General features: G+C 55.9%; 1 protein-coding gene across 7 annotated transcripts in view; it reads right to left on the bottom strand.

Moving 5' to 3' along the window:
* The window catches only part of PTPRN2 (protein tyrosine phosphatase receptor type N2), an 822,826-nt gene that overhangs the window by 421,601 nt on the left and 373,551 nt on the right, over nt 1-27,674 (bottom strand). For all 7 annotated transcript variants that reach the window (XM_078059815.1, XM_078059811.1, XM_078059813.1 and 4 more), the window contains one exon: nt 10,263-10,342. In XM_078059815.1, coding sequence (XP_077915941.1) covers nt 10,263-10,342 — 80 coding nt within the window. The remainder of the gene's footprint in view (nt 1-10,262; nt 10,343-27,674) is intronic.

Genomic DNA, 27,674 nt, shown 5'->3' on the forward strand with positions numbered 1-27,674 from the left:
CTGCCCTCAGCTCCAGTGCATACCTCCGCCATGGAGGAGTCACATGTCACCCAGCAGAGCCCTTTCTGTCCCCATGGCTGGTCTGCTGACTGCCAATGACCTATGGTGCCCTTCACAGCAGGTGGGAAAGGTGTGCCATGATGCACATCACCGTGTCTTCCCCATGGAGAGGCGTCCAGGGCCAGAGGGACGTGGGTACCAGCCTTGCTGGGTCAACCACCAGTTTCATTTTCAAGAATGAGCCCTCAGAAATAAGTCAGAGAAAGACAAGTATCATATGATCTCACTGATACAAGAAATTTGAGAAACAAGACAGAGGATCATAGGGGAAGGGAGGAAAAAATGAAACAAGACGAAACCAGACAAACCATAAGAGACTCTCAATCTCAGGAAACACACTGAGGGTTGCTGGAGTGGTGGGGTGGGAGGGATGGGGTGGCTGGGTGATGGACACTGGGGAGGGTATGTGCTATGATGAGCGCTGTGAATTGTGTAAGACTGATGAATCATAGACCTGTACCCCTGAAACAAATCATACATTATATGTTAACTAAAAAATAAATAAAATTAAAATTAAAAAAAAAAAAAAGAATGAGCCCTCAAGAGCCTACTATCCCAGGCAGGCCAGTGACACGTCCCCTGCAGAAGGGCTTCTTGCCCAAGTGCCAAGCGGACTCAGGCTGGTCCCAAATGCCAGGCCCATTCCCACCCCGCCCCAGGCGGCTCTGCGCTCTGACACCTTCCCGACCCTCTGCCCTTGCAGTGAGAGGTCCTCTCCTGAGTCCCGGCACCTGCAGGACCTGCCCTGGATATGGCCGGCTGGGTGACGGCTGGCCGACCCGAGTCCGCACGGCAACCACGTGCTGACGGGCACCAGCAGCTGGAGGGCCGGCGCGCCTCACGCCTGCTCTGCAGGAAATGCTTCAAATACCGGGTCGCGCAGAGCCTCCTAAGGCAAACACGGGGGCAATCCAAGGGCTGAGCGCGTCTGTGGGCTGCTGGGGACGGCCACCCGCACGGAGAGGTCCTCTCGCCTGCCCCACTGCGAGCGGCTACAGGCGCTGAGGGCCGCACAGGGAGCGGCTGCCCTGGGACCTGCCACCGGGAGGCCGTGCCACTCAGCTGCTGCCAAAGCCTCAGGTGCAGGGGCGCTGGGGCCGCGCGTGGAACGGCAGCCCGCCCTGAGCTAGAATCGCCTGCGCTCAGCTGTCCCCTGTTGCCATGGGGACTGTGGTCTGCGCACGAACAGCCAGCGATGGGGCTTCTAACAGACGCTGGAGACGGCCGGCCATGAGCCCCGGGCAGCGGTGTGGCTGCTGGGACTGGGCTGGGGGGGCGCGTGCCCTGACGACGAGGTCCCCGCCCAGCCCCGTCCCCGTCCCCTCACCCAGGGCCTGTCTTGGACGGTGTCCCAACAAGCTTCCCTGCAGCCCCGCGGCCCCACCTTCAGAACAAGGCGCCTGCCGCGCAGGCAGCAGAGCCGAGGGTTTTACGCGGAGACGACGCGAGAGGAGGCACAGAACTCAGGTGCCCACGAAGTTACACCGCCTGTGGGAACAGGGGAAGCAGGGCTTTCCAACACTCACGGCGGCAGAACGGCAACGGGGACAGCCGAGGGCATCTTCCGAGTGTTCCTCATGCCCGGGGAGCGCCCACGTGGCCTGGCCACGGACCCGCCCAGCTTTCTCAAGTCAGCCACTGACTGGGCGGAGAAACCCACGGGCAGGAAGAGACAGGCTGTGCGAGTGGCCACGTGGCCCAGTCCCCAGCCTGTGCTTCCAGCAGGGGCGCGCCCGGGCCACAGCCACGAACCCCCGATGGCCCACGTCTGCACGTCTCATTCCAGGGGCACCTCGTCCCACACGAATCTCCTCCCTAACCTCCCCAAAGCAGCCTCCAGGTGCTGGGCCGCCCCCCAGTTCTGTTTCCCTCGCCCCACATCCCATCGCCTGCCCAGCGAGCAGAGTTCCCACTCGGAGCGTCTGGGCCCCGACACCCTGTCTAAGCCGACACCGCCTCAGACTAGCACGGCCGCAAGGGCGGTGTCCGCGGCTGTGACCTCCCTCCCCTCACCCCGGGCGGCTCCATAGGCAGACGGACCCCGTTCAGTGTTTCAGGTCATGTCACACCAGCCGCTTCTCCATTCAGACGAAGTAAAGGCCCAGGTCCCAGCGACGTGGGTTCCCCCAGATGCTGATCTGGACAAGGATTCGAAGGCCAGTTCTTCGGGGGAACACGGAGAGCTGTGGGCACTGAGGGTACACCGTGGGGCATCGCCCATCAAGACAGGGCTGCGCACAGCTCACAAAAGGCAGACTTGCCATAAAGTTCTCATGCGCGTGCTACCGTGACCGCCCACAATCACACAGCACCCTCACGTCCCAGACGCAGCAGCTGGGGTCCCAACACCCACAGTGGGAAAACGGCGTCAGTGATAACCGACCGTGTTGGAGCTGTCGGTGGGCAAGGCCACCCCATCCGACCTTCACAGAACCTACGAAGCCGGTGCCGCTCCCCATCTCACCAACAAGGCACCTGGCATTAGGACTTTGCCAAATGCCCACAGCCTGGAGGCGACAGGGCACGCACGAGCTGGGGCACCTACCTCAGGACCCCAGTCCCGCACTGGAGTCGGCTTCTCTCTGACCCCGTGTCCATCCCACTCTGAGGGGTCTGCACAACGGGACAAAGCATTTATTACACGCACTGGGTTCCACATGAGACCCCCGTGCCCACAAACAGCCTGCTTGCTAATAAAACTAGACAACTTTCCACCTGCAGAGCGAAGAGCAATGACTAACTTGGCAATATTTATTCAGCACGGTGGTCAGGCAGTGGGGCAACAGGCACAGCTCAGGACTCTTCACCCACGGAGCACCGTCCAGCCTCGGAAAGGCTCCTGCTAGGTGCCTCTCGAAGGCTGTCGGAGCAGAGGGAAGGCTCACCTGGCAGGCGAGGTGGTCCAGGCCCTTCTAGCAGCAGCAGGTGCAGAGGATGGGGGGCGCTGGTTGCCGTCCACCCCCCAACAGGAGGTGGTGAGCATGGGGAAGCCTGAGGAACAGCACGAAGCGGACCAGGAACAGAAGCACAGTAACCACTGGTGACCCCTGGGGACCCAGGGACTCCCGAGAGTGACTGATGCTCTCAGCTGCCCAAGGGAGGCCAAGCGCCATGCGGAGCGAATGCTCACCCATCTGCAAGTGGGAACGTGCTCCTCCCGTAACGGAGGGCTGTAATGGCTGTCTCCCTTTGTCTAGACGCGAACGTGGAGCAGGGAATGGCGAGTAATATGGTTTCTGGTATTCAGTCTACGCACCATCCCCAACAACCCTGCTCTGAGCGCTGTTCGTGTATTCCCACACAGGTAACCCTGCAAATCACAGCACACAAAATCCCCGCCTAGCATCGACTCGTTTGGCTCAGGGTGAAGCCAGGATGAGAACCGGCCTCCACAACGTCAGATCACGGGGACACGGCTCCGGAGTCTCCTCCAGCTGGACCGACGGGCACAGCTCTACCACGCTGACAGCACCGCGCTCCACTCCAGCAAACCCCTGTCGAAATGCCAGAAGCAATTACCTGGCTGTTTAGAACGGAGTCATGGGGCTGGTGCCCTTCCTTTCCCGCCACCCACCGCACCTCCGGGAGGCTGCCGCCGTCGGGCCCTCGCTCTGGGGCCGCCGGAACCTCCGTCCTCCTGCCTAACGTGCCCCACCGGCCCTGCAGGGGCTGGCCCCACTGTCACCCGCCCTACAGGCAGCCCCAGCCCGCGCCCGTCACCTCCTCACACCCCCCAGGTCCGACGGCAGGCTGCCTCCTGCCCAGTGGGTCTGCTCCAAGGTCACCCCAGGCCTTGTCTGACCACGGTCGGCAACAGCTCCCACGCCTGGCCCGCTCGGCTGGTTTCTCCTCAGAACACCTGCCATTTCTGGACGACAGTGGTGTACGTGATGTATGTGGTGGCGTTTCCAGGATGGCGCTCTGAGCATCACTACCTCGCGTACGGCATGACACGCTGTGCTGGGTGATCGCGTCACGCCGTGCCGCACGACCCCACGTCAGGGACTGCGCCATGCCGCCCGCTCCCGGACGTCGCCGAACACTGTCGTGTGCTCCTCGGCAACGCCACATGACATCACTGCGTCCTTCCCCGTTCCGCGCCTTCCCTGGGGGGCTGGCCTCTACCGGGGCGGAGTGTCTCGTTGGCCCAGACAGCCTCTCTGCTCCTGAACGGTGTCTGGCCCGAGGCTGACCTCAGGGGGTATCCGGTGAACGACCGAGTAAGCGGGAAACTGGACTTGACTAGGAAGCCGACCTGGAGAATCCGCTGGTCCTCGGAGACAGCAGGACTCGCTAACCCTGGCCGTGGATTTCTCACCCGCAGGTCTGTGCCTTCCTACCCCGGCTCCCACCCTAGCCCGTGGCCTGGGGAGGAAGCAGGCCAGGCCTGGAATTTGTCCGGGAGCTCAGCTCGGGCTAGGTGCCCCGCGCTGTCCATGCTGGGTCGCTCCCCAGGGCCCTGCCCCCCCCACACCCCCCAGGCCCCCTGAGCTCCAGACTCCACTCCTGCCTGCACTGCACTCCGACCCTGGTAGCCTCATTTCTGAGTCCGGTCCTACGGTTTGACCCCCTGGCATCCTTGTGCTGGTTTTGTGTTGGCATCTGATTCGCGATGCGTTCTGGTGCTGACAGACGTGCTCCGAGAAGGGAGGCGACCACACGTCCTTGTGTGGCTCATGAAGGACTCCTGACTCCGGGTGTCAACCCAACGGCTAGTAGGTTGGTCGGGCATGTGGAGGGAAGCCAGCCCTCGCCCCGATGCGAGCTCCCCACGCACATCTGCCCGGCCGCTGCGCAGGGGCCGGCAAAGCAGGGCAGCACCAACATCCCCCTCAGCACGGAGGGGGACGGGACCCCGCTGGGGTCTTCCCTGATGGAAGCGAAGTTGCCACCACATCGGTGTGAAGAGGAGAGTGTGCCCGAATGTTACCGCACGAAGTTCTTGATTCTCCAACATGCAGAGTACCCCCCAAACGACACTGTGTTCTGACTGAGAATAGATTCACTTTTCTTCAGTTGCAGGAACCGCATCTTTCTGCCCGACGCGCATCCTGCAGCTGGGCCACTGAATCAGGCCCGGATGAGACCTCGGAGCCCATCATCTGCTTTTTGCTAAGTAGGAATGAGGACTGTTGCTCTGACTCAATAGATCTTCTCTCATCATCAAAAAAGTGAGAAGCCCGCATTACAGCAAAGCGCCTCAGAACTGAGTCTCCCTCAGAGAGAGCATTCCACTCCTAACCTCACTGATGCTTTTAAAGAGATGATTTCTTATTCTGTGGGCTGCACAAGATGGAACGTTTCTCAGGATGTTCAAAGGGATGAGAGGCCTCCTTCTACACTTTGCTGTTGAAACGTATAATCTATCAGTTCAGTCAGATAAGCTCAACTCCTCCCCTGCGAGCGATAATCAACACAGGACACAGAGCGGTCAGACCTGGAGGACAAGCTGTCTTCTCCTCTCAGGAGTGACCTTCCCGAGCTCTGCCTCACACGCTGAGTCCCCAGTCCCCAGCCTCCGACCTCCGACCTGCCACTCCATCCTGGCAGGCGCCCGTCTCCCCTCGCCCTTCCTTCTGTGTCTTGGTCCGCTGCCCACGGTACTTTCCTCCCGTGCCGCGTTCTAGTGATCCACAGCCTGGTGGACGCTGATGCAGCGGCCCCGGCCCCCCGCGCCGTCCCCCGCCAGCATGCTCCCCACTGACCTCGCCGGCAGGCCCTTGCCCGTTGGCTGGGGCCCTGCAGTCCAGCCAGGCCTTGCACCCCCTCAGCCTGGAACCTGCCCGAAGCAACTGGGCCAGTGGGAGCCCCACCTCCCGGGTTGCGCCCTGGAACCTCAACAAAGGCTGATTTCTGAGCAGCCAGCTTGACTGGAAACGACAGGCCGGCCCGGCCCGGCCCGTCCCTCCTGCGTGGTAGATCAGCGGGCCCCCCTGGGGTGCCCCAGCGCGCCTCACTCACCACAGAGCCCACCGGCTGCTCTGGCCTGAGCCTCCCCATCTGTGTCGTGAGGGCTCGAAGAAGAGGAACACCAACAACCCTTTCACCTAAAAATCCTCTGATTCTCTAACTTTACATCTCAGAGAAGCATGTAGGATCCTGTGGACTCTTCCGCTTTTATTAATTTTTCACAGCTGTCTCATTCACCAGTAAATGAACACAAATCTTCCTATCAAGTGGGTCTTTTCTAGCATTTCCAGAGCCGCCTCCTGATTTTTCACTGGGAAAGTACAACTTCCTGTCCACACTGAGGTCCACCAGCCCACCCAACATTTGCTCCAGTCCAAACCTCAGCGAGGGTGCAATGACCACAAACAGGTTCCGGGCCACACGTGCCCAGTGACACAGGCACAGCACTGCCCGGGGCGCTCGCTGACCCCAGTGGCATGTGCCCAGCGGGTCGCCCGGGGTGGACGGCGCACAGCGTGAGTGTGCAGCTCATGCAGCCGCGGGTCTCCCCTCCCCCCGCCCAGACCCAGAGGCCTCCAGGTTTCGGATCCCGGTCACAGGCACAGCGTGTGGACCCCCGGCCGGCCCCACGTCGCAGGAGGGAAAGCCGATTCCCTCAGCCACAGGAAGCCAAGCCTGAGGGCTCCTTGTAGACACTGAAGTCACAGTCCCACGTTGCAAAGTCTGGTTCGGGACTGATTTTGGACTCCAGCCCCCAGCCCCATTCCCCACCCTGTCCCTGGTATGTGGGCTCTGTGCCTCGGCCCTCCTTGCTGTCCCTCATGTGACCAACCTTTCCTCACCTTCCAGCCCCCTAAGAGCCACACTCGTCCCGGCCGCCGCCCAAGGTCAGCTCCCCCGTGCAGCTTTATCTGGCGAGCCCCCCGACCCCGGCACCGGGCACTCTGTCCGTGGCTCTGAAAGACCGGCCGGGCTCTGGGCAGACTGCTGTCCTCTGGGTGTTGGCGTCAGCCTCGGGCCTGCACGGTGCCTTGCCCAGGAGAGAACCTAAATGAGCATGAAGCACTGATGCTCGCTTGGGAGCAACAGTTCAGAGGGGTGAACTGAGTATGCATCATGGAAGGGCTCATTGCACTGTGCCAGGCTGGACTCCATTACCCTTTCCAAAATAGACACACCTGCCCCCTTTACCCAGAGTCCAGGAGGCTGGGCAGCACTCACTGCCCTGGGGGCTCTGGGGTCAGACGTTCGGGGCACAGCTGTCCCGATCTCTCACTCTGGAGTCCAACCCTCGAAACACGCTCGTGAGGCCTCAGGGTCCAGAGATGAGCCCTGAGCGGGAGTCCACAAGCAATGCCACAGGCCATGCGGCTCTCCCTCTTCCGTGCAGACAATGTGTAAGCCACAGGCAGGACAGCAACACCGCAGAGAGGAGACTCGCTAACTCCTGCAGACGCTCGACAGGCGAATGAGAAGGGGCCAGGCTCCGGTTACTAGAACTCGAGGAAAGACATCACATCTTTCAGTAAGGAGATGTTCTTTGAAATGGCACGTGCTGTCTCCCCAAGATGAAAGAAAAAACGTTAGCCGAAGGGCAAGTCTTAGAGGCTTTGTTTAGACAAGCGTGAGCTGACGACACAAAGGTGAGAGGGAGACGCCCACCAAGGATGTCCAACCAGCAGCTACATGGTCAGCGAGTGAGTCAAACGTGCCACCAGCCAGAAGCCCAGCTTCCCCAGGGTGCCAGGAGAGGCAAGCTGTAGGAACAGGTGATCTTGGAGGCAGGGCAGTGCACGCGGGAGCTCCCAGCCCTAAGTCATGGGAACCCAGGGGTTGGGGGTGTGCGCTGCTGCCGAGGGGAAGGCAAACGCTTTTCCTAAAAGATGACTTAACCATATCTTCTCTGAAAGGAGAAATGCAAAAACGGATTAGAAGTATGCTACTTGAGAATAAACTACCAAGTAAATGAAGAGTAGAAAAGGGTTTCTCTGTTCTGCCCAATTTGATCAGATGGCATGGCCAGAAAGATGAGAAGTACCAGTTACTAGACTTCCAGTTGTGGGCACCTTGTAGTGTGTGCGGATGTTGGACTGTGAACCCGTGCACTGAACACTCACACAGTAAACAGGGTTTCTCTGCACCTGGGGATACAAAAGCTCCTCCCTGTGCAGTGCCCACTTACTTTCAGCGTTCACTAGCGCCTTGTGTTCATGCCGAGGTTCGTAGAATCCAGAAAAGAATCACGTAATACAAGGAAGAGATTCCGAACAAGAACCAGCAGCATCCACCCGTCAGGACATACGCCACTGACGTTTGATGAGAGCTAATGTGGTACTAACTGCAAGCCTATTAAGTTTGGTACCATTTTGCATGAGGTTATCCAACAAATACCCTTGAAGTTCCATCAGCGGGGTTGTGTCCCCTTCACCAGTCGTAAACCCCAAGAAGGGCCTCAAGCGTGGTGCCGGGAAGCCCCCGAGGGAACCCACCACGGGAACCCACCACAGTGACTGGGTCTGCGGCAGCAATCCCAGCAGAGGGCCCTGTTCCAGCAGGTGCTGAGCACCACCACAGCCCACCCAAGCAGGGCCTGCCCCAACCATGCCATTCAGTAGCTTGTAACAAGGGCTCCACATCGTCTTTGAAAACAAGAAACCCCCCAGAATCCCTTTCCTTGTTAACACACGAGTAAGTCTAGTGCTCAGTGAGCTCATTTCTCCTCCTGGTACCAACACCCTTGGGGACCTGGCCCTCGGTGCCCAGTGCCCACTACACGGTGGTCAGTCTACCGCCGAACCATAGAACCCTAATGGTCACAAAGTTATCTTTCATCATCTTTTTCCTGTGCAGCATCAGGTACATTCATAACATCCTGAAATGATTCACAACATAAAAGAACTAATTTTTTGAAACTATGCACGTGTGTTGTCCGTTTGCACATGCATGACGAGCAACAAGCACTCAGCTCACACAGCTGTGAGCTAACACAAACACACGCTGTGATGTAGCAAATTCAGGTCTTTAGAAGTGGTTACTATGACATTCAAACATACATCTGACGTGTAATCTCCCCTTGGCATATAGCGCTTTGGTATTCAACATGAACACATTTAAAATGACCCAGAAACTAGATTTTAAATAATCGACCTCATTTTCCCAAGAAAGCAATAAAATAAATGAAGGCTATGGTCAGTGAGTGTACTGTCATGATTGTCAAAGATGGAAAATCTTCCTTCCATTTTATTCCATTCATTATTGCATCCTGAAGTTCCAGCAAATCTGGTTTTGAAAGCGTTACTTCCCAGCACCGTGGTGAATAGCCACTTGTAAAACAACTGTGAACGTTTCTGCCTGAAAAAACCAGGAACTGGTTTGGTCTTAAATATGGTCAATAATCCCTTCTGCTGAGCAGCCAGGACGGGAGAACGGACGCTGGAGGGAAGGAGGGAGGGGTCCAAGCCACCAACACAGAACCCGCTCTGTTTCAGGAGGCAGAGTGTTTGCAACGGAATCTGCGGGGGCCGCATCAGGCCGCCGTGCTGAGGGACGACACCGTACAGCTCGCCGAGTGACAGCCAGCCGCTCCGGCCTCACAGCGACACATGACACTGCAGTGAAGCCTGGGGTACTCGGCTCTCCTCAGAGCTGAAATCGGTCAGGTTTCTGGAGGTACAACGTTGCAGGGAATTCTCCCCTAACCAAAAACTACTGGCCCCTGAAATCATCACTTTCAGCAGGAAGAGTTACTAAGGGCACCAAGATATCTGACAAGTAAAATTCAACAGCAACCAAAAGAGATGAGACGGACAGTTTATCCCGTTAGCTGGAGCGCGGGAGCTGCCCACCCCGCAGCCAACATGCCCGCAGACGGTACGGACGTGGCTCGCCGGGGCTCAGGACAGGTGGGCAGAACAACCAGGGCTTTCAAGGCAAAGCTGTAGCGAAGCCCCTTGTTTCTGTTAAACCCTCCCTCCTGCACCGTCTTGGTCCGTGACAGACAGCACACCCTGGCTGGGACGCCGAAAGCAGCAGGCACTCGTTCTGTCCACACGGGGGCCCGGGGCCACTGCAGACCCCAGACCCTTGCCCTCCCGGCCCTGGCCTCTGTCTCAGAGGGAGCCGTGTTCTCCACCTGCAGCCAGACGGGCTGCACCGCGGCGATGAGGCTCCGGCCGTGCCCACCGACCCGGCTGTCCCGTCTCCCCGTCCGATGTCGGGGTGCTGGGGAGACCGTGCATCTCCTCCGCCTGGGGCGTGCGTGCTCACGCGGGCTTGTGTTAACGGGGCCTTACCTGTAGCCTGCACCACATCTGCCGTCGTCAGGTTCTGGACGCTGGCGCTCACTGTGAAGGTCACGGCTGGTCCCAGGACACTGGAAGAGACCATGAAAAAGGAGCTCAGAACTGCCCCAGCATCCCGAGCAGCTACACAGAAAACACGGACACGCTCACAAAACACGTCTGAGGCCACTGGCTGTCCCACAGGGGACCCCCACCCCATGGTCGGCTCTTTGCCCCTCAGTCCACTAATTCCACCGACAGGCTGTGCTTTTCTGACCCACACACCGCAGCGCTCTCATAAAAGATTGAAATCAACCCCAACAAACCAACAAGATAGTCTTGCAAGGGAAAAAGAAAAATTGTTATGGAAACAGATTTGAGTATTTGGCTCCCACGGGAGCGGTAGGAATCAAAAGCAGAAAGGAAAGAGACTGGTATTTTAAAATCTCTCTTGACAGGAACCGTTTAAAAAACTTATCAAAGTCATTAAGAACTATTTAGTATAAAAATAACTAGCAGGGAATTGCCAGACAGGAATGATTAAAATTTTCAAAGCTTTTTAAATACTATGTTGAATATAAGTTTGAAAAAATACATCACTTTTTAAATAATTTTATTCATCTGAAGGGGAGAGGGAAAGAGGAGGGAGGAGAATAGGAAAGAGGAGGGAAAGACAGGGAAGAGGGAAGGGGGAGGGAAGGGGGAGGGGAGGGGGATGGGGAGAAAAGGAGGGAAGAGGAGGGGAGGGGGAGGGGAGAAGAGGAGGGAAGAGGAGGGGAGGGGGAGGGGAGAAGGGAAGAGGAGGGGAGGGGGAGGGGAGAAGAGGAGGGAGGAGGAGGGGAGGGGGATGGGGGAGGGGGAGAAGAGGGGGGAGGGGAGAAGAGGGGGAGGGGGAGGGGAGGGGGATGGGGGAGGGGGAGAAGAGGGGGGAGGAGGAGGGGAGGGGAGAAGAGAGGGGAGGAGGAGGGGAGGGGGAGGGGAGGGGGAGGGGAGAAGAGGGGGGGAGAGGAGGACTTCTCTCCTAGGTCCCCAGGCTCCTGGCTCCAGTGGCCTGGACTCCCCTTGGAAAGAGAAATCCCCCCATTTCTTTTTCCGCTCTCCCTCTTGCAAATGCAAGGGCAGAGTCCAGAGCTGGTACCACCAAGCGTGCAGGGCACCATGCAGCTTGCAGGGAGGGGTGTGTTCTCCGCCCCCCCCCAGCACAGACGCTGCTATGCTTCACAGGTCCCAGAGGTGCACCTGGCAGGAGAGCTGTCCTTCCTGGTGATCACTGGGGGCTCCTACCATTATCTGTGACAGGCTCTGCATCCCACTGCCCTCCCTCGGTCCAGAATCTTACCGACATGATGGATTCAACTGCCAGACTAACACCACCAAGAGCAAAACCACCCCTTGTGTCACCTGTTAGACCCTCCTGTGTGTGCAGGGACACCTCCTATCATGTGCACCTGCTACATTCCAGTGCTGGGGAAACCCAGGACGCCAGGGCCTTCAATAGTCCCCTCCAGGGAAGCCCAGCTGGTAAGCCACAGGGGATGCCCGCCTGCCAGCCCGCAAGCTGCCCCCTTCCCCTGCAGGATTCCAGCTTCCCGCGGTTCTAACCCAGCCCTACCCCCAGCTGACAGTCCTCCCACCTAGTCCATCACCTTCGCAGCGTTTGCCAGGGTCGTTTTTAAAGGTGCTGATAGTGAGAAGGACGCCAAGAAAAGTACCCAAGGGTCTGAATGAGTGACGAGGCCATGCTCAACAAGAGCCACGTGAAGACTGTAAGGGCCGCCTCAAAACTGGTAGAACCGCAGCCAGGAGCGAACTGCCCTATGAAAACCCGCCATCCCTCCGCATCTCATCTCTTGCTCCCCGCCTTCCCGCGCTCGTCCATGCAGAGGCGGCCACTCCTGCCCCTCCTGTGACCCCGGCCAGGCCCGCTCTGAGCCTCTGGACTCCCTGTGCGTTCAGACAGGACCCCGCGCTCCCCGCTCTGGTCTGGTCCTCACGGGAACGCCTGGCTCGCTTGGCCGTGGGCCAGCCCGCCGCGCGAGGCCCTGCAGATGGAGAGTCCTTGGCCGCGGCTGCCACCCCTGCTGCAGGGTGCCTGCAGAAGCCTCAGCTGCCCCTCAGGCCCGAGGACGCCTCCTCCAGTCAGCCCCTGGCACTGCACCCCCAGCTCCGGGAGGCAGGCACGACCCACCCGCGGCTTCCTCTTCGACGTCTTTGTCCCAGAAATGTCCACATGGTCATAAACTCTGCTGAAACTCCCTGAAAATGCCACCATGTTCATCCTCCCTCTGGGTTCCCACTGCCCCTGGCTGGAGCCTCGCTCACGTCCTGGCCCGGCACGTCCCCGGGGGCACCCTCCAGACCCGCCCACACTCCACCGAGTCTAAGGGCCCACGCTGGCCCTCCAGGCCTGTCTGAAGCCGCCCAGCCAGACCGCTCCCCTTCCGTTCCTGCTGGAAGGTCTGCCCCCTGGAGCGATGGTTGTCTGTGCCCTCACACAAATCGGTTTTCCTGCCGCCCGTCTCCCCAGCTCTACCGCCTCTCGGAGTCCCTCTTGGTCTGAGCCCACCATCCACACTCAGAGCGCAGCAGACCCCTCCCCGAGATCTTCGGCAGCTGCAGGAACACGTGGTATCTAGCCCGCTGACTACCTTACCGGACATTCGTAGCTTCCCGAACGTGGCTGGCTCTTCGAGGGTGTGTGGGGTGTTTCTGCCAGCACCCCACACACGTGGTGGGTGACAGACTCACAGCCGTGACTGAGTCATGACACCTAGCACAACCGTCTTCTCTACCGAGAGTGGGTCCTTCTTACCATGAATAGGCTTCACCTGCCACCGAAGGGGCACCAGTAACAGGTCTTAACAGGGTTATGTGTGGGTTTTGTGACATTTCTGATCTAATCTAAACATCTGAGAAATCCCAGGCAGATGGATCCCCTAGACCTAATCCTCCCTCAGGTGCCAAGAGTTTTCTCTAAAGATGCTGCAGGCCTTCCTGGTTCCTCACTCACCCGAGTCATGGAGAAGAATGCAGCTCATCTGCCCCCCGAACCCGCAGAGCCAGCAAGAGATGCCGTGCGTCACCACCCAGCCAGTAAGGGACACGCCTGACCCTGGGAACGCGCCTCGGACACGGGAAGCACGCCCAAGTGCCGGCCTCGCTGTCGCCGAGGTCTACACCGCACGCCCCCGCACCACCCAGCCTGGCCCAGGCACCCGGCCCGTTACCTCTCGGGCTCACAGGAATCTGCGACGGAAGGAAAACCTGTTTGCAGAGCAGATCAGAGAGGGTCAGCAGTCCAAGCCGGTGCCACGCCAGGGATGCAGACCTGCTCTTCCCCAACGCCTGCTCGAACGTGGGGCACGGAAGTCTCCACAGACCTCGCAGCTGCAACTCTACGTGTCACTCTTGTGTCACCTCTGCTAAGCCTTTAACCTCGCTGGCCTCAGGTCACTCGGCTGCACAACGGGGAGGCGTGTTCCGGCCAAGGGCTCTGACTTTGCCGTAGCAGCTGCCCTGTGAAGCCAATGTCCGATAATGTCCGTGCTGGGCAGCGCCCGGGGACGCGAGGGAGGGAAGGGCGGGCAGTGTGCAGAGGCTGAGCAGAGGCCACGGTCCTCGTCCCCAGTCCCTCCACACGAGTCCCCACAGCACCAGAGACCCTGCTGCCCCTCTGCCAAGCACCACCTTGTTCTGCTGGCCAGGGCACCCCGCTGCACATGCAGGGCCGGCTGTGCCAGGAGCACTGAGCTTCCCACCGGGAGCGTCTAAAGTGAGAAGCTCCTTGAATGAGCGCAGCCGGGCTCCCGGGCCTCTACTCAGGGTCAGATCCCCAAACCAAACAAGGATTTCTCTGATAAACGTTTGCAAGAGCACTCGATCCACCAGAGCAGAAGCACCACCCAAAGGAACCCACAGGAACCACCTCAAAATGCTATTCTCTCAGTGACGTCAGCCTGAGACTCATTTCCTTCCCCTTTGCTGCTTTGTGATCCTTGGAATTAATATTAGTCTATTGTGTTTACTTGCAATAAACACTGGTGCTTCTGAGCATGGGGCTGTTTGCAAATAGTGGGTGGAGACAAAGTATTTAAAATATTAGATACAGGGATACATTTAATGCAGCACTGGGAAATGCCTGGAGTGCTTCCCCCCTCACTCTGCCGGGTCTCCTCCAGTCCAGGTGAGCACTACGTGGGGGAGGCTGCCCATGTGAAATGGGCCTTCTCCCCTAATATGCCAGCTTATCACTAGAAATTTGCAGAAGTACCCTGTTGGGGGACTGTTGGAACTCAGTCCTTCTGCTGCTATTTTTTATGTGCATCACGTTGCTCTGAGTCATATAAAGCAACATATTGCAAACTGTCGCCCTCTCTCTTCTGTTCTGTGTACAGGGATGAGGTAGTTACCAGATTTGTCCAGAAATGACTTGGGGGTTGACTGCTGAAGGAATGCCTTGCCCACCCTGCCCTTTGAGCAAATGCCCATCACTGTGGACATTTGTCCAGACTTGCAAACACAAGTCTTGGTGGAGAGAGTAACAAGGTGAGGCTGGTCGACAGGCCTGGGTGTACCTGGTCAAACAGTATTCGCGGGTGAGGGCAGGCATGAGTGCATGTAAGTCCCCACAGAATGATGTCTCCTGCCACGAGCGCTTTGGCGTGCTCCTCTCTGGACTTTCGGGGTTCCCATATCCCACGGTGGGCAGCCGAGGAGCAGGTGCACCCTACCTGACACCCCGGTGGAGGGATTCCAGGAGCAGGGCGGCCTGAAGCCGGCTCAGAGTCTGGTCCTGGGCCACCCGGTGGCACAGGCCTGCACACAGGAGATGCTCAGCTAAGATTCAGAGAATGTGATCAGCGGCCTTCTATATGATGGGGGAGAAAGGAGGAGAGTGGCAAGGAACAGACTGAAGAGCCAGAATGGACACTGCCTCAGCGAGTCGGGGAGCGGTGCTGGGGGGCCAGGCACCAGGGCCTAGGCTGTGCCTGATGCTACCGCTGGGTGAGGGAGTCAGCAGCTGCTCACCCCAAGCTGCCAGAGGGTGTTAAGAAGGATGAACTCTGGGGCGCCTGGGGGGCTCAGTCGTTAAGCGTCTGCCTTCAGCTCAGGTCATGATCCCAGGGTCCTGGGTTCGAGCCCCGCATCGGGCTCCCTGTTCTTCCGGGAGTCTGCTTCTCCCTCTCCCTGCTTGTATTCGCTCTCTCTGTCTCTCTAATAAATAAAAACCTTAAAAAAAAAAAAAAAAGAAGAAGAAGAAGGATGAACTCTGAGGCAAACGGCTCCCTCCTAGAACCTTCACGGAGGCAGCAGACCCTCAGGCCAGCTCCTCGGCCGCCGCGTGGACCCCCATCCCCTCCCAGCGGGACAGCGAGAATCGGTGCGGTGTCCTCTCCAAAGCCTGGAACCAGCAGCAATACCAGCCCTCCTGCACCTGCCTGAGAGCATCCAAACCCTCGGAACACACAGACGCGGCCTCGGGACATCGCACGGGCCCACACCACGAGGTGCCACGGTGGCTCCCTGTCCCCCCAGGCCTCGCGCTCTGAGAAGGTTTCTCAGCCCAGCTTTGCTGTCGGTCCCCTGAGGGAACACTCCAGACATTCGCTCGCTACCAGCTTCTGTCCAGGACAGGTTAATGCCACAGACACACTTGTACCTGTCTAGGTGGTGTGGTTCTCTGCAGGGCTACGGACCACTGTGATGCCCCGTGTTCTCCACTGGGAGGGTGTGCTCTAGACCCTCCCTGTGGTCTGTCGGGGCTCAGTCAGGACTCCCATGGGGACAGCTGGAGACCGAGGAGGCTGGCAAGACCCTCCCGAGACCTTTTCCTCTCATTTATCTGCTCCTCAGTCTTTCTCCCAGGTGAACTCTGCGGGCCTGCCACAGCCAACCGCAGAAAGCCTGCGTGCAAGGCTGGCCCTGCGCCGCAGCTGGGAACGGCTATGGGGAGGATGCCCACCGCCCATCCTCAGTCAGCAGGGCTCCCTGCACCCCAACAGCTCAGGCTGCGCAGGATGCAGACGGGTTATAGGGTGGGGGCGGGACGCCAGGAGCTACCATCGTCCTCCTCCTAGACCATGGGGCCTGGGCTGAACTTACTGTCTTGTTCAGCTCTGCTTGGGGAGAACAGTCCCATATGCATAATGCTGGCACAAAAAGGGGGATTTCTATGTTTAATCAGAAACTAAAAAATAAAACAGATGCCTATAGCCTTTCAGAGTCTCTGAGAAGCAAATATAACATCTAATATTAGAGTTGGCAGGGAGAAATCTTTTTCTTTTTCCTTTGAGAAAGTCACTCATTAATAAATGAGAATTTCTCACGCAGAGCACAACATTCCAACTCTATTGATACAAAAAAATTGTTGTTTAGATTAGGAAGAAATTATTGAAACAAAGAAAGATGAACCTCAAGTTACAAGGGAATACCTCTGTTCCACTACAAAACAGAGATGCTTACCCTGTGCTTTGGCTTTCAGATTCTTGTTCAGATTCAACCAGTAGTTGTTGGAACCACACTACAGTACATTTTTGTTATTTGCGGAGTTATGTCTTGTAAGGTCAACACAGTGGATTTAAGGACACTGGACCATGGCTCCCGGGGAAGCACGGGGCTGGACTCTGCCAGCCTCCGGCCACATCTTCACCAACCAGCCTGCGTACACCTTGTTTTATGTGTGCTTCCGTTTAAAGACGCCTACTGACAGACGCTACTGCCCCATGAGCATTGAACTCACCACCTCTAGAGCTGTAGACTTTCTACAACAGCACTTTCTGCAGAAGCCCAGCCTTCTTGCAGGTAGGAACGCTAGACATTCTACGTTCGCACGGAGGCTGTTTCAAACAGCGAAATCACCAACAAAAAGCACGAAGACGTGGAGAATGCAGCCGTGAACAGGGACAAGCATGTGTTTACAGTGTGGGCTGAAACAAGAATGCATTGTTCAAGCTCAGCTGGGAACATGCACATGAGGCACTCAAATTTTTCTCCCTCTGCCCCGGTCTTCAAGCGACCATGGAAATGCTGTATTGATTTCAGGGTTACAGGTAAATTTGCAAATACGGAATCACTAATAGTGAGGGTCTATTGTGTTTTCTAGTGTCTGTGTTAAGCACATTCACATACAATAATGACCTCATTGTTTTTGTCACGTTTTACAATTTAATATTATAGAAAGAGCCTGGGCATTGGACTTTAAGGGGCTTGCGATCTTCCTTGCTGTGTGATATCAGCATATAACACTCTTGAACCTGCAAAGTGGGGATGATAATGCATATCTGGGAAGGGCCGACCCATCGTCCTCTGCCCCGACCATCTGGAGCGGTCAGCTGCTCCTCCAGTCTCTGCCGTGAGGTCCACACTCTCAGGCCTTTGTGGGCTCACAGGGCTTCTGCACACCATGCCGCCTCATGACTGAGGCAGTCCTGCTCTGTCTGGAACCACATGGTGGATATAAGGGGCAAGATCAGCCACTTCTCTCCAGACCCCACGGCTCTAGGATGGCAAGCTCATGATCAGTCTACACGGGGTCATCACGGGCAGATGGGGCAAAAGCACCATACCCTACCTACGGTGAGATGCTTTGCTCTGAGAGTGCACAAGTCACTTGACTCAGTGTTCCTGTAGGGGACAGACTTTCTGGCAGTCCCATTCACTTACTGTGACAAGACTCCTATTTACAGTGGAAGAAATGCCACCAGCTGGGACCCACCTGCCCAGATGCAAATCCTTCTTCATCTAGCAAGAGACAGTCTTCACGGTCTCAGCCTAGGAAACCCCAGTGGGCACGTGGGTCTCACGAGAAATGCTCCAATGGTCCCCTCCTGGAGACCGTATTAGGAGAATAAAACCACACACTATCGTTCAGAATCGATTCCCCATCAGGTTGGAAATAATAGGAAAAGATATCTCCCTGAGATCTTGCAGTATTCACTGATTTTAAATTTCCTTTAACCACTTTAAGCAAACCGTACGTGTGCACACAGATGAAGGGGGGTCTCATCACCATCAGGCCAGCTGGACCCATCTCAGTTTTAAAGAGAAGCCCCAAGTGGTCCTGAGCCCCATAAAATTCAATGTTTCTACTTGGCATTTACTATTAATTACAATCTAACTCTAGGTGATGCTTAGGTATTGATAATAGAACATGTGATTACATGTTTATAACATAATATATGATCACACATCAGTCATAATATTGATGATTACTCGTTCTTTATCACAGTAACTTCTAACAAAGAACAAAAGTAACTTCTAGCATTTTAATATTGACCTATTGCTGGTTTTCTGGAATTTCCCCACCCTATCAAGTTGATGGAACAAACAGAACTCCCACTAACCCACGTGCTGGGGCGAGAGCTTTGCCTACTTGGTCTTTTCTTTAAATGGGAACTCTTTAGAAATCCCTTTCTCCTACATTTATCACTGAAGTCATTTTCCGATAATCTAAAGTTCTGCCTTTATAATATCAGTATGCTGACAGATGAGTCTTCTTAATAATCACGTGTCTCGAGGTGATCTTCCGCACATTAATTTTCATGCATGACACTCTAATCACACGAGTTATAAGACACTGAACTCAGCCTGTGTTCAGACCGGTATTTCAGTGGAGAATGGGGAAGGAAGCGACCCCCTGACGAAATCTTATTTTTCTTGTTATTTAACACCAGGTCCAAAACATAGAACACAAAAATCCCCACTGATTGAGGATTCCACTTAGTTGACTTAATCTGGGTATTATTTCTCCTGTGTAATAATAGATTATACATGACACAGGATTATTTGTATCAGGCCAACCTTTAAGGTCTACAGTGAAAACAACAAATATGACTATAATTTTCCTTATAAACACTGGCTAAACAGCCCTTTGTATTTAAATTTAAATAGAGACAAGGCTCAGGGACTAGATCCTCTCAACCTTGGGGGATAGTAAGAAGATTGCAAAGTGGGGCGCCTGGGTGGCTCAGTCATTAAGTGTCTGCCTTCCGCTCAGGTCATGATCCCAGGGTCCTGGGATCGAGCCCCGCATCGGGCTCCCTGCTCGGCGGGAAGCCTGCTTCTCCCTCTCCCTCCCCACCTGTGCTCTCTCTCACTATCTCTGCCACTGTCTCTGTCTCTCTCTCTCTTAAAGAAATAAATAAAATCTTTTAAAAAAATCTCAAAGCATATTTGGCAGCAACAGAAAGTTGTAAAGTTAACGTTGATGGCTTTACAGCTAACATACAAGTAAATGCTGCAGTTTTTAACCGACATAATTTCCTGAAAGTTGTTTAGAAATTTTAAAAAATATTTCTGATAGAATATTTAATTAAATGTTTTTTACTAGCATGCTCTTGCCTTGGCTTAATGCACTGACCTGTGCTTTGTCTCTGATCCTGGATTTGGGGTAAAACCCATAACATGAATGGACAGGATGGAGGGATGATGAACAATGGATGATGGATGGACCGTGGGTGGATGATATACAGAGAGAAAGCCTATATTAATGCAAACATTAAGACATTTTCTCAAAATCCCATCTATGGCTTGCTTAAGAACCTTTCTACATTAACTTTTCTCATCTACGGGCTATGCATTTGGTGAATTGCTCGCTCTGTACCTTACTCGTTATTAATTTAAAAAAGCCAAAATGCTAATGAAGGACCCAAAGTTACCAAACAAAACCATTTAGGAGACTTTTAGTCATTTAAGAGACTTGCTGTGTCTGACTGAACATAAACTGAGGCCAAGTAAGAGCAAGAAGATTTCTTTATTTGCACACATGGCTTTGAGGGGCTTCCTACACCAGCCCCTCAGCTAGCCTCCTGACCCAAAGCAATGCCTCGGACCATGCCTCATTTTACAGATGAATAAGTCAAAACACAGGGAGTTTTAAGGACGAGCCCCCAGGGGTCCAGTTTTAGAAGAGATGCCACAGCTGGAAAGTGATTCCTGGGTTCCCCGTGAGAGCTTGTTCAGCACCATCAATAACCACGCAGTCTGTGTACGGCCTCCACCAGCGTCCCCTCCTGGCTACGGGCTCCAGAACTGTGGTGTTCACACTCCTTCCCCAGAACCGGCACTGACCCTGAACTGTGTCTGAGGACCACCAGCTCCCTCCTAGTCATCTTCCTTAGCTGTCCCTAACTCTGAGAAAGCCCTAACCCAAGCCGCCAAGAGAAAGCCGACAGGAAAATGAGTCCACGTCTGGCTGCTACATCTTTGCCTGCCTCATCCCCTCTGTGTCAAATCACAAAATTCTAGAATTCCATGAAATAGCAAAATGATGCACACATATATTCCTAAAGCATACTTTCCATTACCATATTTTCTGCACAATTGTATATTCCTGCCTCCCAAACACTAGGCAGTAACTTTCCACAGTATCTGATTTGAGGGCTGACAGGGAAGAAGGACTGAGAGAATGAGCTGTCTCCTATTTGTGTGAGGAAACGGAGGCCTACAAAGTTATCGCACGGTAATTTAACATGAGCCTTCACCAAAACATAACATTGACGATGCTCTATTTTCTTCAAGGGTTGAGCAACTGCTTTACTGTACAGACCGTCTCTTATTTGCAATTACTGTGTGATTATGTGCAATTTGGGAACCCCTCTCTGTCATTAGGGAATGCCTTACTTTGCACTCCTCTTTCTTCCCATGGAGTATTTGGAAGAAAACAGATGATTCCATATTTATGTTTTGACTTTGCACTTTTAAACTATTTGCTTAGTTCTCAATTCCCAGGACAATTTATTGTTTTCCAGTTAGAACTGAGAGATGCTGTGTTTGGTCACGAGAAGCCTGTGCTCTACCAGCACACGGGGATGGGGGGCAGCCGGGGCCGTAAGGACCAGAGGTGCCTGGAAGGCCCCAGGGCCACCGGAGACCTATCTCCCATCGCAGTTGGACTTCCACGGTGCTTAAGGATTGATGAATGAAACAAAGAAATAACTGAATTATTAGTGACAAACTGAGAAACAAAAGCAGCCCCTGAAAATCTGGACCAAGGCTTTGTCTTGAAGCCTCAGAGAACCAGGCCAATGGCCAGTCAGTGCTGCCGAGAGCTGGACAGGAGCCTCCCCCCATGAGTTTCCGGCCAACTGCGCTCCATCCTGACCCTTTGTATCCCTGCTCTGAGGCTCACTCCGTTTTGTTTCTTTGGACATCACACATCCATCCATCATAACCCACAACACGACACCACGAACACGCGGGGGCTGGTTTCCACGCAGGGAGGACTTACGGCACCCCTCAATTCCGGCCGCACTGTATTCTCCAGCCCTTCCTTATGGATTTTAGTGCCCATGTGTGAGGGGGAAGGCCTCCTGCTGGATGTTAAAGCTTTCTCGTAGGGACGGCTCCTGAGTACAGCGTCCTGACTTGCCCACGCCACAGTCCTGCGGACATTAGCATGCCTGGAGCATCTCTGACTCAGAGAAAGGCAGGAGAGTGAAAATGAGTTCTACTTTGTTCTCCTGAGAAAAATAAGGATGAAGCTGAGCAGAGATAACTAGTATTCACAGCACAGGCAATAAATACAATGTGTATTTTACCACAGTATTTAGTTTTATTTCAGTATAAATATAACTTTTTTCACGTGTTTAGATATTTCTTGGTTTAAACAACATTTTATCATTTTCATAGTGTGTTATATGTGGAGCACCACCCTCTGCCGAGTGACCCCTACAATAGTTCCAGGGCAAGTACCATGACGCCCATCCTACAGATGAGCAAACGGAGGCAGGGCGAGCCTCGGGAGTTTGCCCAGTGTCTTAGGGCAGTGGAAAGATGGCACAAACTCAGGCCACATTGATCGATTCACTCCCTCACTCACTCACTCAGTCACTCCCTCACTCACTCACTCACTCACTCAGTCACTGAGCAAATGCCGAGCACCTACTACATGCCTGACACCAACCTGGGCGCTGAGGACGCACCACGGAGAAAGAGAAGCCCCATCCCCGCCTTCAAGGGGAGTATCGTCTCCTGGGAGAGATGAAGACACGCTCTTCCAGATCAAAGGGTCATTCCGAGGAACCACAGTCTCTCTAAGGAAGCCCTAAATACCAAGACGTCCAGTTCAGCACATAATTCCACCATCTACCCAATGCTTCACCCTCGAAGTGTCCGTGCAAGCCTGGGGAAAGGAACTGAGTGGGTTATTCTTGACAATCGAACCTACTCATCATTAGGTGTCAGCGTAGGTTAAGGACAACAGAAGTAATGGTAGCACAACCGGCCGAGCCGAATGCTTACACAGCAGCAGGGCCCAAGCTCTTGGCTGTGGGATGTCTCATAGGATCTTCACGGAGAGCCCATCAGCCTTAGAACCAGTTATGCAATTTGTAGGGGACTCCTCAGAGCAGGATCCCACGTCACAGCCCGTAGCACACGCTGACCATCCACATTTTACACGCAGGGAAACTGAGGCTTAGAAAGGCCAAGTATTTTAACTCTGCTCCTAAGCTGTGATGTCATCTCTCAATAGGAAGGGGCTCAACCGATACTTTAAATATAAACATCTTCACCCAAAGCACAGGGATTTACTTAAAATGAGAAAGGCCCTCTGTCCCTCAAGCAGAACTGTTACCCACGAACACGCCGGCAGCGCCCTTCCCACGGTCTCATCTTCAGTCTAAAGATAGGCCTGGGGCAGTTGTCACCTCGTGACATTTCCTTGGGTGCACAGCGTCGCTGTCTCCAGCCACTCCGCGGACCCTGCGTAAGGCCTGGGTAGGCCATGGCCGGTGCTCCTGCTCTGGGAAGACAGGAGGCCCCTCCTTCTGTCCTTCTAAGGTGGCATACTGAGAAAATCCCGGACCCCGGTGGAGCAAGGTGACGGCACCGCCTGGAGCTCCAGAGCTTGCAGGCAGTGGACTCATCGACTCATCAAGCAGGGGTGCAATCACCATCTACTGCGGCCCCCGTGGGGCTCTGGGTCTGCCTGCTGGGGGCTCTTGGTTATGAGTGGTGTTTGCTTATCCCAAGCATAATCTCTGTCACCGTTAATCTGCAATGTCCTGGCACATTCCCCAAATTACCCATAGCTCTGTCATCACTTGGGCTGCAAGCCTAAGGGGCCAACCCAGCGAGGCGAAGGCCATTCTGACCCTGTGTCCAACTTCAGCTTCCTCTTTAATATCTTCATAAATCAGAGAGACAAGACAGGAGCCCAATAACCACAATTCTGCCCTACGAAACTGAAACTCCCACAGATTCTCTCACAAATGGAAGGAGGGGTGGGGATGCGCGGGGGTGTGAGGCATGGGGAGGGGGGATAACGCGGGCCTCACATCCCTGGGACTCACGGGACCGACCCGGGCCGGGCACCATGCCCCCCCCGGCCCCGTACAAGAAGGCCCTAATGAGAAGTGTCAGGGTTGTGAGTTCCCAGCACTGCACCTTCAGCAACCGTCTTGAAAAACAAGAACACTGTATTTTCATCAATTCCGTAAATCACACAGATGGGAAACTAAACTGCTTCTTGCATCAGGAGAACGCGGGAAGATTGATCACAGAATTAGGCTGTCCTCCCACAGTGCCCTCAGCTGATCCGAGCCTTCTCGGGGCTGATCTGAAGGCTCAGCTGGAGCCCCTCAGGAGGAGCGTGGACGCCGGCCCCACCTGACCACGGAGTCTCCTTGTGTACGGTGGGTCCCCGAGCACCGCCCACCGACGGCCCCAGAGGGAGCAGCCTGCGCATCGATCAGCACCGCTGTGGACAGCCGTGATTAGGTTATAAAATCGTAACTGAGGTTGTGTGTCTGTTGGCATAATCACATCAGCATGCTAATGCCGTTTTAATGGTCTCTAACGACGTAATAAGAAATAATGGAATTTACTTGACAGCTACATAACCATTAACAAAACATATTAAGTGTAACTGGTACTTCCATAAAAACGCAGACAAGCTCTGAAGGCGCCGGCTTGCGCGGCAGCCTCTCTTCCTCTCCTGGAACAACGAGCAGCCCTGAGAACGTGCTCCTAGATGCACAGCCAAGCGCTGGCCACGCAGCGGCCCCCGCCACGGCCTCCACCGCCCACGTCTGTCTGTCCGGTGGGTGCACGCACTCAGCGCGCCACCACGGTGCTGGGCCCCTAGCGCACACGCGTACAACACGGCACAGGCTCGTGCAAGCTCGCACAGAGTACCTCGGGACCCACTAACCGGCAGGACGGGGGGCTCTGGCAGTGTGAGGACCAGCTTTACGTTGGAAGCGTGAGCTGCATTAAGAGCAGGGGAGACTGGGGACCCCTCCAGCGGGGCGAGGCGGCAGGGAAGGGCCCTCTGGAGTGCTGGGCTCGCCGGAGAGCTGCGGGCCAGACGCTCACCGGCTTAAACAGCGGCGGGTGGGTCACGTTTGGCTCCGCAGGACATCGGAAGCCCCCAGTTCTCTGACCAGGGAAGAGACTGTGGCAAAAGACATTTACAAAAGCTTTGGTATGGCCCCCAGCTCAGCCAGAAAGTGCTCCCCAGAAACCCTCTGTGCCCCAGTCCTCCTCAGATGTGACAGGGGTGCAGGCGGGAAGGGCTGAGACGTGTAAGCCGCAGACCCGAGGTAGAGACCAGGGACAGAGCGAGTGCAGCTAGCTCCCACCAGACGTCCTCACTGGGCACCCCTGCCCCCGGGCCCCCCGCCCACTGGACACCTCCCATCAGACGCCCCCCCACACCGGACACCCCCCACTGGACTCCCCTCCCATCAGCAGCCCCCCACCGGACACCCCCCCACAAGACACCCCCCCACCAGGCACCACTCCCCACCAGACACCATCCCACCAGACAGCCCCCCATCAGACACCACTCCCCACTGGACACCCCCCCACCGGACACCACCCCACCGGACACCCTGCCACCGGACACCATCCCACCAGACAGCCCCCACTGGGACACCACCCCACCGGACACCACCCACAGGGACACCCCCCCACCGGACACCACCCCACACCGGACACCGCCCCCCCACCAGACAGCCCCTGACATGGACACCACCGCACCAGAAGCCCCTCCAGTCCTGACACCCCTCCCATTAGACTTCCCCCAACCAGACACCCCTCCTGCTGGATGCCCCCTCCAGAAGATGCCCCTCCCCCAGACCAGAAGCCCCTCCAGTCCGGACACCCCCACCCCCAGCCCGCACCAGAAGCCTCTCCTGTCTGGAAGCCTGCCTGGCCTCGCCCTGGCCTCTGGGCCTCCCACCACTGCCCTGAGACTCTTAGAGGCCGATGAGCCTGGCTGAGGATGTGGAGAAAGGGAGGTGACAGGTGGGCAATGCAGAAACCGTGGGGCAGGACAAAAGATGGGCTAAACATGCTTGTTGACCTCAGACACCTGTGTCCCATTCTCTCTGGGAGACACCTTCCTTCAACAGGAAACTTCTCACTGCTGGAAAAGTCGTGGACACATGGTCAGTGGCCACCAGTTGTGTGAAAGGCTCAGTCCTACAGCGTTCGGTGGGCTCATGTGCGGGGCCTGCCCCTGGGGGTGGGCGATGAGGCAGGCCACCATGGGGGCTTCCAGCCTGGCCCAAGGGCAGCTCTCCTCCTCGGCGGTGGGCTCTGGGTCACACCCACCTGACCCACCTCGGGCTGGAGAGCTCCACGGCTGTTCCTGAGGCTCCCAGCCCACCGTGCTCCCGCCTGTCCCGAGGACACCCCTCCTCCCAAACCCCGCTCTCTCAGCAGCATGGAGCCCAGGTCACGAGGCACACACACCCCGACTTCCAACAAGCAAGCAGCGGCGGGGGGCCGAGGCTCCAGGAAGCACAAGGCCTCTGTGTGCGGGGACCTCTGCCTTCTATCTGGTGCTCACTCACCCCAGAGCGCAGAGGGAAATAATGAAAATTCAGTAAATACAGTTGCCAGTGGGGCCAGGCCACGTCTTACTCTGAAGCCTCTCCGTGTGATTCCTTTTTTGTCTAATGTTCTCAATAACGGGTCTGAGCTGTGTTAACATTCTCCAAAAGCTCAGGCCACCCCGGCCCCTCCCGGGAGCTCCCCCTGGAGATGTGAAGTCTTCTTGTTGTTTACTGCCTTCCGATCGCTCCCGGGACATTCTTCCCTCTAATGAAGGAGGCACTCATTCATTCATTCACTCCCTCAACAGCAACATGTCCCTGGCACCAGCAGCTGAATTTCGGGGGCCACATTCAGTGTCTCCTACTTGTGGACGGAGGGGCGAGGACCACCCCGCCCTGGTTGGCGGGCGCAGTGTGGGTGCCTGGCCCGCACTCCGCAAGTCCTGCGCTGGGTGCCTGATGTGAACGTGTCAGGGACCGCTGTGACCCCCGACCTTGGGGTCCGGAGGTGAAGACTGCAGATGATTAGCCACGTGTGGGGTGCAGGCATACTGGGGAAATTTCCCTCTGCTTCTCTGAAGGGAACGGTCAGCGCCACCAGGTCAGGACTGGCTCTCTCTGCGTGTGATCTGTTTAACGGCACCCGAGACACATGCCCTGGGCAAAGGGCCTGGGTGGGCCTCCTGTGTTCACGCTGAGCGCCCGAGTCCAGCAGCCATGCCCCTTCCGCAGACGCCTGCATACACCTGGCATGGGGTTCTGCACGGGTGGGAATGTGCTTGGACAAAGGACAGTTCTCAAGGGCGTCTGAAATGACAGGCTGGAATAAAAGCTGCTCCCACGGGGCCGGCGTGTGGCTCAACTGACCGGGTAATGACAGTCACATGTGGGTGTCTCCCAATCTCTCAGCTCCTCCCACATTCGTGACTACCTCTCCAAGGCCGAAGCCCCATCTGGCATGGGGTCGGGACAACCAACTGATCTAGAAACCTCAGCGGCCCCAAGGCACTTGAGCCTCCTCCTGTGTCCTTGTAAGAGAAACATGCTCTCCTGATGTGAAGTCTCTGGTGGCTTGCCAGCCCACGGAAGGAATGCCACACTCCTCACAAGGGCCTTGGGGCCCACCCGAGCTGCCCTGCCTGTTCACGTGGGGCACACAGTCCCTCCTGCCTTGAGGCAGCCGGGCACCTGCTCTCCAGACCTCACAGCCTCTGGCCCTTTGCTTCCACGTGAACTAGGGCTGCCTGACCTTTACCAGCTCTGCTCTGTGCCCATTTCTGCTGGACTGTCATGTTCTCTGCTCCACCTTGGCCTGGTGTTCTGTAAACATCTGTTGAATGAAAAGCTGCGTCTTGGGGCGCCTGGGTGGCTCAGTTGGTTAAGCGTCTGCTTTGGCTCAGGTCATGATCCCGGGGTCCTGGGATCGAGCCCCAGGTTGGGCTCCCTGCTCAGTGGGGAGCCTGCTTCTCTCTCTCCCTCTGCCTGACGCTCCCCCTGCTTGTGTTCCCTCTCTCTCTGTCAAATGAATAAGTAAAATCTTTAAAAAAAAAAAAAGAAAGAAAGAAAGGAAAGAAAAGCTGCGTCTTGTAGACGGTCCCGTTTGCTGGTGCAGAGATGATACGGAGCCCTCATTAGTCGGAGA

The sequence above is a fragment of the Halichoerus grypus genome, chromosome 12 (genome assembly GCF_964656455.1).
Source record: "Halichoerus grypus chromosome 12, mHalGry1.hap1.1, whole genome shotgun sequence".
In the NCBI taxonomy this organism is placed as follows: Eukaryota; Metazoa; Chordata; class Mammalia; order Carnivora; family Phocidae; genus Halichoerus; species Halichoerus grypus.